Raw genomic sequence first — 15,640 nt, 5'->3', positions numbered from 1 at the left:
GTTATTTAAACTAGGCCTAGAACAAAAAACAATTAAATGAATATTGTGTATTAAATCTAGTAAAACAGCATCCTTGCTATCTGCCGAGAGAGAAAGAGACAGAGAGAGAGACAGACGCAGTAAATAAAATACGATAATAAATCAAATGTTCAAAAAAACTTATTTTCCCTTTCCACTGGTGCATGTTGTTTTGTCTTTTGATAATTTCCCTCCCAGATAGGAAGGAAACATCATGTATGAAAAAGGTTAAGCACAAAGGATCATCCAGTCTGAAGTCCAAAAGCGTGCTTAAAATACATTGGCATAAAAAGACGCTAGTTAAAAAATTACGCAAGCAACAAATACACAGCACAAGAGTCCAAGAGCAGGCTTGATAAGAAGGAAACTTCCTGGAATGAGGACACTAGCTAATGAATAATGGAGTAAACAGTTAGCGACCCAATACACAGCCCAAAAATAATATAGCAGCCTAGACCAGATGGAAAATTCCCAGCCAAGCATAAGAAACATCCATCTGCAAACACCAACGTATTCAGGGCTTTCTCAGTACGGCACTCTCAACATCAGATCACAATTCTTCAATAATTTTACATGTAACACATCCAAATAACTTCCCAATGATCACAAGAAATATGGGACTCCTGTCCTGGGTCCTCTCATCTGGTTGTTCTCCTCTGTTTCAGTGAAAAATTTAACTTCTCTCTCCTGTTGCAAATTGACAGAAAAAATCAGCATCAGTACATATTCTCAAGGCTATATATAAAGATTTCTCACACTAGGAAATCTCCTCACAAGCTGACCAACCACTAAATTCAGCTTTTACCAACTCCCAAAGTTCCAATTTAGCTTGGGACCAGTTCATGCCGTCAAAGATTCAAAACCATCACCATAATGATGACAGTCCTCAGTTAAATATCAAAAGATTTTCATCAATGCTCAACATCAAAATTTACATTGAATTCTTAAACAACACAAATCAATATCCAACACCACCACAAACAACCAAAGAATTACAGAATTATATATGCTAGAAACAGGAAATTGTCATCCAAAAATAAAAATATTCTTCAGTGCAATACATTCTGTTCTTCTACGGTTTTCTTTTCTCTTTTTCCATCTTTTACTAAAGAGCAAGAGAAACATTACACCCAAATAGCTTGTCTAGAGCAAATATAGTGGATATGAGCACATGAAATACATGAAACCAAAGGGAGAGGAATAGATTATTGATAAGTAATTGACCCTGAGGGAAAAGGAATTCCTTTTCAGGATAGATGAAACGGAGACACAAACTAAGGTGAAGTATGAAGCGAAGATACAAACTATGTTGAGATGTGACAAACATAATAAATTGCCAAAACCAGCTCCGTCCCATTTGGCTGGCTACCAAGTCAGCTACTATCACATAGAAGAGCAAGAAATGGAGAGATGAGAAAAACAGAGGTAACCATTTTGTTATGATAACAAGAAGCAATACAATAACAAATAAAAACAAGAATATGAAATTCAGTTGGCAAGATGAGTCACTATGAGGGAAAAGTTCAATATAATTTCTAAAACTATCCCACTGTAACACAAAAAATTAAAATAAACAAGTGCATGACACAGGTAACTCCTCAAAAAATGATGACAGGTATTATAAATACAAATGTGTCAGATATAAGTCCAAACCTGAACATTCCTCTATGATACAGAAATTAAAACAGGAAAAAGCAAGTTCATAATATCTTACCATGTTCTCATTGAAGCTCAATATAGAAGCTACGTTCCCACAACGATAACAGTAATTTGGAGCAGACCACACCTGCAGAGATCCAGAAACAATCAACTCACTAAACTATAAAATAATTTTTTTTGATAAGTAATCCAACTATAACATAACTAAGCAGCAAAACTAATATAAAAAGTACAGAGTCTCACAGTTACTAGGCCTTTATCTTGAAACATGTACTTAAGGCCTTCCTGTACAAGTTGGTGTGCGCGACAAACCAGATCCAGATTGTTTATGTGATTGAACTACAGAAAAGGAAATATTCTTAAGTTCAGCACGAAATATCCTATTAAAGTCGAGAGCAGATCATATTACCTCAGACGTGACCCTGGACCCAAAAAGCCAACCTGCTCCGCGGGGACTAACTGCCCATGTTTCAATATCTTCAGGGTCACTCCACATGAGATCACAAAATGGCCCCTCATGTGGAATTTCACAATTTCGTTCTATGACCCTTATCTGCAAATGAAGAAGTTTCAATAATATTGAGCACAACTTTATGTCAATAAAACCATAACAGTTTGTTCCTAGGCACCAAGTGAAAGAGCTGATTATGTCAGGAAATTGCTACCCCAAAAACAAAGAGAATGAAAAAGAAAAACAGAGCACTGCCTATTATAATAAAGTACTAACATAATAGGGAGAAAATCTTGCACGATAAACAGGGTTATATAACATATATATGCACTTCAAGAGATAAAGGCACACAAACACAACCATACAATAACTAGTCATTGAGCAGTTCAAATATATAAATTACACAATTTACCGAATGTTTAAGAAAAAGAAAAACCATCAATGAAGAAGCATAGTGGTAAAATATGCAGAATTATTGTGTGATCATATTTATTACATACATATAAAAAAAACTAAGAATAAAAAAGGGTCTGAACTTCCGCCACATGGCAATAGAGAAAACCCTACCTCTCTTGCGCAGGTCCTTACGCTTGTCTGTGGTTTAAACCATCCAAATAAAAACAATATCAAATCTAACACTCATTTTGGTTCACATTTTAGGCAAGAGAATAAAGTAAATAAAAAGAAGAAGAATGAAAAGTTATGATCTGTTTGTTAAGCCTCTTTTACCGTAATTTATCCTTTTTACCCAAAAAGTAAAAAAGGAAAGTTGTTTGCTTATTCACTCAAATGAGATAAAGAAAAGACTTCGCAAGCTCAGCTTTTCAGTAAAGTGTTTTCTCACGGTCAGCTTTTCTGGTAAAGGAAAGACTTCTCACAAGTTGAAGAACCCAGTATTTTCTATCGTTTGGAAGAAGGTGACATGACAGAACACTGAAAAGCATGTTTTGTATAAAAATGACTCAAGAGTGGGCTATCAAAAACCACCTATATTGTTTCCATCAATCTTCCAAGGAAATGAGTGTTATCATGGAGAGCAAGGGCACTGTAGCAATATCTAACATCAAACAACCCTTTGTTAGAGGGTACCCACCAAATCTTATCTTCATCACCCATCTACAAAAAATTGAAGAACAAGGTAAAAACGTCTACCTCTGATCGTGAGCTATTCTAAGAAAGTTAACATTCCAATGATGAGAGTCGCTAGAGAACTCCATAAGATCTGCCACAGAAGCATTCTTACAACAGGCCAAACTGAACAAATCTCTTGCACTACACGTCATGCCATAATCTAATTTTGGAGCTATCATCGACTACAAATCGAGCATGACTAGAATCCCCCACCCCCCCTTTTTCCAGCCCCTCCTAATATTCTTCCAAAATTTGACCCCATACAACCCATGAACCTTGTTTGAACACCACCCTCCTCACGAACTGCCATATTTATATTCCCATAACATGCCTAGATGTTGTAGCTTACCATGTAATTACCACCAAGGGTTGGGGGGGGGGGGGGGGGGGGGGGGGGGGAGAGTGGGGTGGGGTGGGGTTGGGTTGGGTTTGACAATCCTTTATGTGTTAGGTCATCCAATCATTTTTATGATCCCATGATCATATAAATTTTTTTTTTTTTTTTCTTTATGTCAGGGAACCTCTTCAAGGCAGGACCCTTCGGACCCACACCTGCAGAGTATACCCCGGTCCCATGCACCGCACCCTCGAAAGTTTTCCTATACGGAACTGATTAAATCGCTGGCTTTTCACCAAGGGGTGTGGCCCCAAAAAATTGTTTGCACCCATGAGGTATTGAACCTTGGACCTTGAAGGGATGATACCTCAAGACCAAGGCCTCCACCACTTGGGCTGATCATATAATTGATAACAAGAAAACATGAAAGCTCCTATTTACATCAAAAAGCTTTGTTGTTTATTTAAATACAAAACTTCATAGACTCTTATTAAACCTACTTAGCAAATACAATCAATAGCTTCAATTAATGTTCACATAAATAATTCAGTAAATAAAATATTCTCCTCCAAATAACTTCAACCACGCATCACACAGGCTTTGCTACTAAGAAGCCTAAAAGGAATAGAAATATTCATATTTTTTAATATAATTCTAATGACCAACTGCTGAAAGAGGGGGGGAAAATACCTGATCAACTGTTCGAATGTCTGGAGAAAGACCACCATGGACACAAAGCACCTGGGATAACAAAAGCAAATAAGCATGTTTAAACTCCAAAAGTGCACATGCATTGACACAAAAAATACATAAGCATGTGTAAATACACATATCTTAGGGAACATAACATAATATACAGAGAGAGAGAGAAATAGAGAGAGATATACAGTTCCATCAATAATCGCTGAGAGCGTTAGATAGTCAAAGACATCTGTACAATACCGCCACGCATTAGCATTTCCGTACTTCCTCTGGCACTCATCATAAAAACCATATACCTAGTGGAGTTGGAAATCCCACATCAACATATATCAGACCAAAAATCTCTTTATATATTATATGAGACAATATATCTTACTATGACAAATGCAAGACGCATCCTACAACCATCATTTTTGACATGTAAACTTTTGATACCTTAGATATTAGGCTACAAATTAAATCAAACAAAAGTTCAACCACTTTGGTGAATCCAAGAGTTCCACTGCCAAATATCCATCTAGTTGGTGAAGCACTTAATCACAAGTATTTCAGGGTTTCTTTTTGTTGATTACCATTATGAAAATAATACAAGTAACAATGTTTGGAACAAATCTAGAAGTTATCCATTAAAGATAACTATATTTATTATAAATAAAAAAAAACAAAACCCTGAAAACCAAACTAGTCTTGATGCCAAAACTGGAAAAGGGAGGAAATAAAATTGCTTATTGGATTAAACCCTCATGTATCAATTTGATTAATGCTGCATGGAACAATGGTAAAGGCATCAATGAGATGGGGGCCTTGGGTCAAATCTTAATCATATTATTTTCCCAAAAAAAAAAAATTATCAAGCATGAACTGTATAATGAATGAAAAGAACACATCAGTGTATTTACTATATAAACCATCTGAATTCCTACCAGAACAAGAAAAAAGTTAGCATTTACTTTATAACCTTATAAATCCCTCTTAGCTACAATCAATTACCATGAAGGCAAATCTTTTATTGCAAAGGCAAAATTAGAAAAAATTACTAGACGTAAACCGTAACATCTATAAAACATAAAAAAAAAAAAAAAATCAAACTGAGAGAGAATAAAAATAAATTTTAAGATATTGAGTACTGTTACCAAAAACCAGATCTTATTTCTTTCCCTCTTTCCCCAATGGAGAGGAATATATTTGCCTAATGCAAAAATGCAATGTCAAAATGGAACTACACAGATCACTTCAAAGAGGTCTTAAATAATAGACTCTTCACCCACTTCAGCTGCACGCTAACACAACAGAGATTAAAGTATGAGTGTAAAGCACACCTGGGTTAGCTGCCTGCTTTCATGGTTTCCACGCAAAAGGGTAATATTTGCTGGGTATCTGTGAGCAAACAGAAGCACCAAACAAAATAAAAGCCACATCAGCTTCTTTCTAGAAGGCATAGATATCTAATAATAATTTCAAACATTATACAGATCTAAGACCCAACTATGTTACAATGGGACACAATGTCAAGGCAATACCAACCAAAGTTATACAAAAACTAAGCACCCAAGGAGTAGAAGTATAAAAATAACAACTATTGCATCCCATTGTTTCTGCATCCATAATACCCATCTCTCTTCACGACAATTTGATAGGTGCATTAATCCCTTAGACATATGTCACTGGTGCTGGACATGTATTTTAACAACTGACCTTCAATCAATGTACGTAGAAACCCTCAGTATGAGTGACTGAGATATCCTAAAGGTCCTAATTTTTTCAGATGAAAGAAGAAAAGACACGTGTGGCTAAATACTATTCACCTCCTAACTTTTTCTGGGCAACTCTTCCTTTTTACCTCAATTTAGTATTCAGCCAATAAACTACCTGCCAGAACCAAAATAACTTGCACACTACATATTCTAGGTCTGTATTGAACTCTGGGAGGCCCAACAATGTAGCAAATAATCAAATGCTGTACGCAAGAACAAGGCTAGCGGAAATAATGGGACTAAAGAATAGCTTTACATAAAAATAACACCACCATGTGCAGTAGGAAAAAAATAAATAAATAAATTCACTGACAAATTAATGTGTGCCTAAAAATAACATACCTAGCTTTAAGAAGCAAAAGGATAGTGAAAACTTCAAGACTATTGTAACCCCGATCAACAAAATCCCCCTGCCAAGAATTTCAAAACATTTAGCACCCCAGCATACAAGCAAATGCTATTAGATGGGGCAAGAACACGTCAGAACAATTTCTTTAAAAAAAAGTATTATACCATACCATAAATATGTAATTTGTCTCCGGTACATGACCCCCTGTCTGGAAAAGCTTCATTAGATCATGAAACTGGCCATGAATATCACCACAGACAGTGACAGGACTATTCACTGGCTGTACATTGGACTCCTCAATAAGGATCTCTTTCACCTGTAATAAATTACAAAACAATGGATAAGAACGATACCGATTATGAACCTCTTTCAGAAAAGGTAACCTCTAAAATAACTTGTGAAAGATAAGAAATGCCTTCTTATTGCTTGACAATCACAATGTCATTCGATAACATATGACCAAATAAACCTACACAATCGGAAGGTATTTCTTAATACGTTACACCATAAAAATTGCTCCAATTATATGAAAGGTGATGACTACAATCTGTATGCCTGTTTCTGTAGGCACACACACGCACAAGCACATATGCACACACACACACACTGACACACCACATTAGTAGATTATAATATATATATATAGTAGATTAATATATATATATATATATATAACACCTAAACGCTTTTAGTAGATTATAGACACTGCATGAACTAATAAATTTCCTGTAGAATATAATTTCACAAAAAAAGCATAAGAAAACAAGAAACACCCAACTATATTTTAAGATACTAAATGAACCCACAAACTAACACGATCAGAAAAGTATAAAGATAGATATCACCAAAAAATTCTGGACTAATGCTTCCCAGCTTTGAGAAAGTATACAAAACAATGTGCGACACATAGGGACTTGAGAGTTGGTAATGATGCTGCTCTACGCCATCACCAAAAGCTCATGTCATTTGAAACAGTTTATGATTCAAAATGAACTCCATTCTAAAATTGTGCAAGCGATCAACATAACTATCACAGGTGAAGTATGTCTCTTGCTTACAAAAATGCATTCTTGTACCTATTATAGGCAAGGAAATAGACATCACTTAATAGGCAGACTTATTTGCTGCCCACTGTGTTTACTATGAAGCTAGTTCATCGTTATCTTTTAACCCGTTTATCTAAAATTGCTCAGGAACTCAGCATTCAATAACATAGGAATCAGCAATTCCCCTATGGAATATAATCAATGCAAAGATTAAAGAGATATATTTTTACATTTATAACATAAGATGTGGCCACATGTTACCCACTAGCAGGGTGGATGTTGAGTATGTCAAAAATTTAAAAAACACATTTAGAAATGTGGGATTCTATAAGTAAATTACCATAAAAACATATCCCGTTGAGATATTGAGAAATTTCTACTGCAAGACTCGAGTATTTCTGGCTAATTTTTAAAAATGTTTCCGAGTTCACTCCTGAGAAAAATGCTCTTGGATGCTTCGCACAAGGCTAACATTTTAATTTGCAAGATTACCTTCTTGGAATTGTGAAAATCAGAAAAGAAAAATAGATAAAACGTCTATTTCCCTTTTTCCCCGAAAGTTTTTTCTCAGCAACAAAAAAGATCGTAAGGATTTCAATTTGCACACTCAAAATAGAATAAAAGCAAAAAGGCGAGAAGAAAAACCCTAGTAACACATCAAAATACAGACGGAATATGCATAAATACATACACGAAAGAGAGATCGATGTATTTATAAAATGAAACCCTAGATTTCGGGGAAAATACGCACGTATTCACAGAGGAGTTGAAGCTCGTCTTCCAAGAGATGCTGACCCTCCTTTACCTTCGAGATCCACAGGTCCAAATCCATTTCCGGTTCTCTCCTCTCCTTCCTTGTTCTTCTTCTTCGTCTCTCTCTCTCTCTATCTCTCTTTCTCTGTCGCTAAGAGTGGTTAGCGTCTCTTTCAGCAGAGCAAAGCGAGAGAAGGCGGCAGCGAGGAGAGCCCAAGAGAAACTGAGGAAAATTCAGAGGAACCCAAACAAACACATCTGCCTATATTTGGGACCTCGTTTTTTTCATTTTTTTTTTTCAAACAGACACGAACAAAATATATATATATATATCAAACCTTGAAATTACACTTTTGTGCCTTTGCTCCCATAAACAGGTTTTACAATTTCGATTTTTAAAACTAGTTTTTTTTTTTTTTTAATGTTCTAGTGAGTATAAGCAAGAATTAATTATTTTAAAAACAAAATAATAATAATAAAATCATATTTTCTCATCTTCATTATTAAAATAATAATAATAATAATGAATTATTTTCTCATTTTAAATCTTAAAATATTACTCCATCAAAACGCCTCTGAGTGTCAAACAAACAAACACAACTTCAATAGATATAACTTTTTTTAAAGACTATGTTTAAATGTCTATTTATTATTATTATTATTATTATTATTATTATTTTTCTAATCAAAAGGGGAGAGGATTACAAAGGTGCATGGGTCTCTCTCGCTTTTAATTCAAATGGATTAGAGAAAAAGAGAACAAGCGAAAATGCTTTCAAACACATTGTAGGAAGCCGGCCAAGTGCCTCATTTAGCAATTGAGTGTGCTCTCGAGTTAGTATATCTTAAAACTTTCAACGCCGTCCAACTAGCAAAGTGCAGAAGATACAAATAAATATCAACTATCACTGGGGCACATAGCCAATTAGAGAAGAGATGGTCTTTTGTTTAATGTTAACAAAACAATTACATTAAATAACAAATCAAAACACAAAGTACTGCCTACACAGCAACAATTTTCACATTTCTGTAAGATCAAACCACTTTTGAAAACCCAAAATAGAAAGCAACTTACTTTACTCCAACTATTCCTTATGGATTTGGTTCCTATCAACAACAACAAAAAAAAATTCAAAACATATTAACAAACATGTCTGGCACTTAAAAGAGTATTGCTAAATTATATTTGTATCCTACAATTATTCCACAGTACCATTGTAAAATAAAAAAGTGTCTTTCTATACGTGAGTTGACATTATTCGCCAATGCGTCAAATTTTTATTAGTTTATCTCTCTCCCTCTCACTTTCTTTCAGATTTTGATCTTTCATCTTTTCACTTCTCTATTTTTCTTTGACAAATAACACATATTTTTTAGAAAAATATGATCAATTGAAAAATATGACTGTTTGAAAAAAGCGATCGTTGAATTATATGACCAATTAGAAAAAATGATCGTTGAAAAAAATTAAATATTTAGAAAGTAAATAAATAAAGAATAAATATTAAAAAAATAGATAATTAAATGTATGGTGCATTTTAAAAATCATTAACTAAAATATATAAACTAGAGTTTGATTAGCTACGTAAAATGTTTTATGTTGTTTTCCAACAAAATCATTTTTAAATATTTTATAGAAAATAGCTTTCGGTCTTTGTCTCTTATGAAAAATAAGGGATAGTAAAAAATGGTAGACAACTTTCAGCAACCTCCGGCAATGGTTGGAGAGTTTAAGAATGAGAAATTTCAACTAAAAAAATAGTTTACGATTTAAAAAAAAAAAATTACAATAAAGAAAATTTATTGGTCAACTGGACATATTTTTTTGTTTTGACTTCGATTTTTAGTTTTACCAAATATAAAAAAATAAAATAAAATAATAATAATAATAATAATAAAGAGGCTTCAAAAACTATTTTACGTCGAGAAAAAAGAAAAGAAAAGGCAGCCATTAAGATATCGGTGTTTTAATGTCGCCGACTCAACTCCATACTATTTAAATGGCAGATTCCCCAGGTAAACACCCGAAGACTAGAAGGAACAAAAGAGAGAGCCATGGCCATGGGAGAGGAATCCTCTTCTTCTTATTCTTCAAATAATGCTTCTGCCATAGACTCATCCAACATTGGTTTTCAGGTTCGTCTCTCAGTCCTTTCTCTTCGTTTTCCTTTTTGTCCTTTTAGGGCTCATATTATTAGTTTTTTTTTTTTGTTTTAGGATGAATTCATATTATAAGTTCCTCTTTCTGTCTATATCTGTTCGATTTGAATTTGAATTATGTAGAATATTGTTCTTGTTCTAGGGCAATGAATATTGTTGGGATTTTTGCAGCTACTGAAGAAGCACGGTTGGAAAGAAGGTACCGGTCTTGGTGCTTCCGAGCAGGTTCGTTTATTCTTCCTCTCTTTTTTATTGCCAATTTCTAAATCTTGTTATTGTCGAAGGGCAGTGAATATTGTTAACAGGTCTTTTGAGAGTAATCTGGTCCAACCAAAACGTGGGTTGTGTTTAGGGTTTTATGCAAGAGATTTTGGGTTTTGAGGCTAAGAAATAAAATTTGATTGCAGATTCGAAAAGGGTCAATTAGTTACAGAAATTTAAAGAGAAAGCTAAATAGATCTTAGGCTTTATACCTTGATTCGTTGGCATCACACCTAGATTCTTCTTGGAATCGTACCTTGAATTAGGTTTGCTTCACACGATCCTCAAAAAAGATTCACAACTTTTGTAGTCTTCCCTAAACAATATACAATTGGCAAGCAATGCTGCTAACCTTAGAGGGCTTGGATTGAATAGATGACCTGACAAGCATTACAATTGCTTCTGAAATTAAGAAATTCGTCCTTGGCAGGTCAAGAGTCAAGCAGAAAATAATTAAACAAGTACACGTCTGCTGTCTAAGTAATAAATGAATCAAAGGGTCGGAGATTCAAGTCCTAGGTAATCTTATTTGTGTTTCTTGGTAAAAGAGTGGGTTGATGTCTGTGTTGTTCTCTGCATGCCTTGAGAGTAGGAGTCGGAACTCCAGAGCTGTTCTTTAGTCTGTTTAAGGGTGCGTCTCAAAGGGCTGTTCATGAGAGTGTAATAGGATAGTTGCGGATAGTGTTTATTGCTTAGAAGCTGGTCTGTATTTTTGGACAGCAAGTTATTATATCAAGAATTGGAACCCCTTTTTAGTGTCCTCTCAATATGTGGATACATTAATTTCTTTTATCACCAGTGTTGAGTTCATTGGGTTTTCTGAAAAAACATGGAATCACTATCTCTTGGGTAGCAGCAATACATCTTGACTGGTAAACCCAATGTAAAGAACCACATTAGCTCACAAATCAAACCCCAATAATGGATGACCCATATACCGTTATCTTGGCCCAAGACCAGAAAATCTCATTTCACAATATAGCTCTTACACCAAAACTAAATAAAACTAAAACAGGGGATTTTTGATACAAGGAATCATAAAAATAATACTAACATTGATTAGACTAAGATTTCGTATGTTCCAACTAGGCCCACATCGTACTAGGACTGTTTTGTTTTGGATAGTTTTGATCTTTAAGCTTTCTTTTCTGCGAGCTTCTCATTCCCGTGTCACTAAATTTGATACAGTATTCATTAAATCTTATTCAGTTCAGTGGGCTGGTCCATATAGTACTCATGGGTTGTCCCTTCTTTCAATTGTATGATTTTTATTTTTTTTATTTTTTAAAGATATAATTGTTTATCCTAAGAGCTGGATCAAACTGGCAAGATTAAAGTTGCTTCAACTTTCTTATAAGCTTTGTTTGTTTAGCTGTTGAAATTTTGGAATCAATTAAGGTTGGGTGGCATCCAAAGGCCTAAAATGAACTAACTCTACCCAAGTTCCATGTATAGTTTTAGAGCATCTCCAGCAATAAGAGGTATTCTACCTAGTCAAAAAGCACAATTCTCTATTTTAACTACTCATTTTTTAATACCAACTCCAATAGATTCTTTATTTCATTCTTTCTTTTATTAAATATTATTTTTTAATCTTTTTTTTTTGGATCCGTGACCGCTTTTGCATCATATTGTAAATTGCAATAGAATTGATTCACGCAGCATGCGTGTGTGTTATTTTTATTTATTTTTATTTTTCCATTTTTAGTTTGTCAATTATATGCATGCTATTCAATTTTTTTGGAGAGTTTTTAGTGATTCAAAAGACTTAAATTTGTATCATAAATTCATTAACAGAGAAGAGAGAAGAGAGAGAAACGTTGAGGGAGGGAGAGAAGAGAGAAGAGAAAGAAACGTTGAGGAAGAGAGAGAAAATAATGTGGAAATAATATTATATTCAACAATCTAGTGTGCTACAGTGAATAGCAATATGAAGCTATTCACTGTAGCAGTTAAGGTATAATAGCTAATATGAAGTTATTCTATTGGAGCAAAACAAAGGACAAAAATAGCTAAATGTAGCTAATATCTCCCTTTTAGTTACATTGCTGGAGATGCTCTTACCAATGAGTTGCGATTCATATGGCATTTTCTACTCCCACAAAAATGGGGTGAACGGTGAGGTTTTGGGTTTTAGACCTAATGAATGCATGTGCAACTTACCAAGAATAGAAAAGGCAAAAGTTTCGCATATAGTTTCCCAATGCCAATCAAGAAATACTTGATAGACTACTGGGAGTGGCTTATAATCAATTTGTTTGCTATTGGTGTTAAAAGGTGATAGAACATTGATGATTAGGTCATGAGGAAAGGTCTTATACATTGTTATTATGTTTTTGTGACACCTTAATTGCTTGGTTTGGAAACGTTTGAGGTATCCTATAACTCGTGGGTGCTAAGAAATTAAAAGTATGACTTTGCTTATAGATTAGCTACAACTTTTTTCATTGTTAATCTTATTTGGAACATTGATCTTCTTTTATTTAGATTATTATGTAAAACAGGGTAGGTTGGAGCCTGTTCAATCATTTTTAAAGAACAATAAACGTGGACTGGGAGCAGATAAAGTAAAAAAGACAGCCAAGAAGCCTTATGATACTGCTGCGTCTAATGAGAAAAATGTCCTGGTGAGTTGGCTATATTCTATAGTTCCATTCTTTCTTTCTTCAATTTTCTTCTTATTATTCTTCTTTTTTGTTTATGGAACAAGCAAACCTTGTAGAACACTATATAAATATAATTGAAAAATGAACTCAATATGAAGAGTTGGAAAAGAAGTTCTAAGAATGGAGGGAAGGTTTTAGTTGAAGGTGTTTTTACCATGGATTTGTCAAACCATGGAAAAGTACACACATATGCTTTGACGAGATGAAAAACAAACTTTAGATGAGGGGATAGTGTAGAACGTCTTGTGTCGGTGGTTAAAATTTTTAGATGCCATGTTACAAATTGAATGTTTGAGAAGGAACTCTGTATTTGAGATCTTATCTTTCCCCATATCCTCCATGGAGCCATCAAAGAGCTGGCTGCTCTCCTTCCTAAAGGTTCTCATTGTCCATGTATATGCAAGTTCTAAAAACAATTTGTCCCATCTATCTGTCAACTTGATGCCACTAACAAATTTTGTGTGTGAGGAGGGTCCATTCTATGAAAGTTGGTTGATTATGAGATTCCTATCTAGATTCCTGCAAGATAGTCTATCCCCAGTAGGAAATAATGAGCTCCAAATTTGTTTTGAAGGTAAACCAGCTAGCTGTTTGTGGAGTCAAATTTAGTTTTACACCCTTTGCTTTAAGTTTTTGTCACTTTTCTCCCTTCTCCTTTGTTTAGTGTCTGCACAGTTTCATGGATTTGCTGTTTCGAACAACTAGGTGGCCTTAAGTTCAAATTTAAGACCTATTTTTTATGAGGCATTTTTCTCCCTTGAGTGGGATTTGATCGCTTTGCTCGATGGGTTTCAGGGGACACCCCCGAACCCTATTCCCCCTTCACTAAGCTATAACTCATGACCCTCCCTGAGGCTCATTTCGCTATAGCTTAGCTCGTCCCCCTGGGGGAATAGATTGTTTCGTTATGCTTGTGCCCCCAATTCGCAGGGGTTACATCGCTTCGCTTCACATAACACCAAAGATATCACTTCACTATGCTCGTGGCCCATCTAGAGATGAGTCACATTTCAGATGGTGGTAAAGTGAGACCACATAAAGAGCTATTCCTCATTTAGTCAGATTATTCAGTAAGATATAGGTTGACCCTTTCCTTTTTGTTTGAATCTTCATATAGAAAGCTGGCCATGAGCAGATTGAAGAGAGTTCTAACAGGCCTTGGGAGGACTGAACCCAAGTATGTGGCAAAATACGGGGATGACTTGTGACTAGGGGTGAAAGGCCAACCAAAATCGGATGTAGCTGGTTTTCCACAAAATTTATTTCAGTAGTGTATGATGTCGATGGCCCAAGGTAGAGCACTCAATGGGCGAAAGACGCAGTCCATCTTTTCCCAATTCAATTAGTTAAAAAAAAAAACTTAAGGTGGCCCTTCCAAATAACATTAGAAATAGCATAAGCACTTTGAATAAGAACTTGCCTGGAGCATGTTAAAATTGAAGCCAAAATATATATCAGAACAAAAAATAACGTTTTGGAGTTTTAGAAAAGTTCAAAAGGAAAGTATAAATACAATCTGACTTCACATAGTATAACTTATTTATGGTGTTGGTACAGCTCCTATTGCTGTTGGATCCTGTTCTGCCACACTCTGTCGGATGGTTATGAGTTAATGGTTTACAATTTCAAAGAGAAATGTTTGGTTACAACTTGTGCCTAAATTGCAATGTAACTTATCATTTGCAAATTATTCAGCTTCCAACTTCTTGACCTTGATACACGGTTATTCTGACTGCATCATCTATGTTTTTCTCAATTCTTCTGCTCTTTACCTTTGGCCACAAAGCACTCACCATATCATTGCTAATGTAGGATGATTTGCCTTCGAAGAAATGCAAGACACTCTCAAAAAGGATAAGGAAGATGCAGGAGCAAGAAAAAAGGTTGGAAGAGAAGGAATTCGAGCGGGTGTTTTATAGGGAGTTCTGGCCAGATAATGTTTGACCGAGGAATTACGCCATTTAGAGTTTGTACAGGAATTTGTTTTCTTAGTCTTTCTGTAGTAGTATAGTACTTCATTCCGAAGGAGATGTACTGCAAAGAATTCTATTAGTTGCCAATTAATGTTTGCTTGAATTCCTGATATCAAGTTGGTTGTACGATTTTAACACCAAAATACCAGTAATTACTATTTCCTATATTTATTGTTCTGGAATAAATCTCAGAATTATGAAATATCATCATAGCATAGATTTCAAAGGAGTAATGTTATATACCACACTTCTATCTTATTATGTTGATGTAATGCCTCATAAAGTAAAGGTCACTAGTTCGAATTTTCTTTTTTCATTTCTCACCCTTTGTGTGAATATGTCAAAAACAAAAAAATTTTAAAAAAAGTCTTTTAACAATG

At 34.8% G+C, this 15,640-nt stretch overlaps 2 protein-coding genes across 4 annotated transcripts; one reads left to right on the top strand and one right to left on the bottom strand.

Annotated features, from left to right (window-relative positions):
- Positions 1 to 270: 270 nt before the first annotated feature.
- On the bottom strand, positions 271 to 8,498 carry FYPP3 (flower-specific, phytochrome-associated protein phosphatase 3). The gene is made up of 10 exons (XM_059596908.2): positions 8,199 to 8,498; positions 6,571 to 6,717; positions 6,395 to 6,462; positions 5,618 to 5,675; positions 4,484 to 4,594; positions 4,287 to 4,337; positions 2,087 to 2,230; positions 1,921 to 2,016; positions 1,733 to 1,804; positions 271 to 705 (listed from the first exon to the last, which is right to left on the bottom strand). Exons 1-10 carry the CDS (start codon positions 8,277 to 8,279, stop codon positions 622 to 624), a joined length of 912 nt encoding a protein of 303 aa, XP_059452891.1. The 5' UTR covers positions 8,280 to 8,498; the 3' UTR covers positions 271 to 621.
- Positions 8,499 to 10,165: 1,667 nt separating this feature from the next.
- Positions 10,166 to 15,425, top strand: LOC132183583 (D111/G-patch domain-containing protein). Of its 3 annotated transcripts, none has more exons than XM_059596910.2 (4): positions 10,166 to 10,336; positions 10,532 to 10,585; positions 13,126 to 13,248; positions 15,118 to 15,425. In XM_059596910.2, exons 1-4 carry the CDS (start codon positions 10,256 to 10,258, stop codon positions 15,229 to 15,231), a joined length of 372 nt encoding a protein of 123 aa, XP_059452893.1. In that variant the 5' UTR covers positions 10,166 to 10,255; the 3' UTR covers positions 15,232 to 15,425. The 3 variants fall into 3 exon arrangements, with proteins under 3 accessions (XP_059452893.1, XP_059452892.1, XP_059452894.1); XM_059596909.2 differs by having other exon boundaries at positions 15,100 to 15,425; XM_059596911.2 differs by having other exon boundaries at positions 10,247 to 10,336; positions 10,503 to 10,585; positions 13,109 to 13,248; positions 15,100 to 15,425.
- The last annotated feature ends 215 nt before the right edge of the window (positions 15,426 to 15,640 follow it).

This window comes from Corylus avellana, chromosome 7 (assembly GCF_965113065.1).
Source record: "Corylus avellana chromosome 7, dhCorAvel1.hap1.2, whole genome shotgun sequence".
In the NCBI taxonomy this organism is placed as follows: domain Eukaryota; kingdom Viridiplantae; phylum Streptophyta; class Magnoliopsida; order Fagales; family Betulaceae; genus Corylus; species Corylus avellana.
This window is presented reverse-complemented; position numbering and strand designations above follow the sequence as displayed.

Excerpts from the sequence above, each read along its gene's own strand:
- FYPP3 (XM_059596908.2), bottom strand. The coding sequence starts at position 8,279 with ATGGATTTGGACCTGTGGATCTCGAAGGTAAAGGAGGGTCAGCATCTC. Across the intron at positions 6,463-6,570 it reads AGACAAATTACATATTTATG|GGGGATTTTGTTGATCGGGG; the intron begins GTATGGTATAAT and ends AATTCTTGGCAG. Across the intron at positions 706-1,732 it reads TGAGCTTCAATGAGAACATG|GAGAGAGAAGTTAAATTTTT; the intron begins GTAAGATATTAT and ends AATTTGCAACAG.
- LOC132183583 (XM_059596909.2), top strand. The coding sequence starts at position 10,256 with ATGGCCATGGGAGAGGAATCCTCTTCTTCTTATTCTTCAAATAATGCT. Across the intron at positions 10,586-13,125 it reads GTCTTGGTGCTTCCGAGCAG|GGTAGGTTGGAGCCTGTTCA; the intron begins GTTCGTTTATTC and ends TATGTAAAACAG. Across the intron at positions 13,249-15,099 it reads CTAATGAGAAAAATGTCCTG|GATGATTTGCCTTCGAAGAA; the intron begins GTGAGTTGGCTA and ends TTGCTAATGTAG.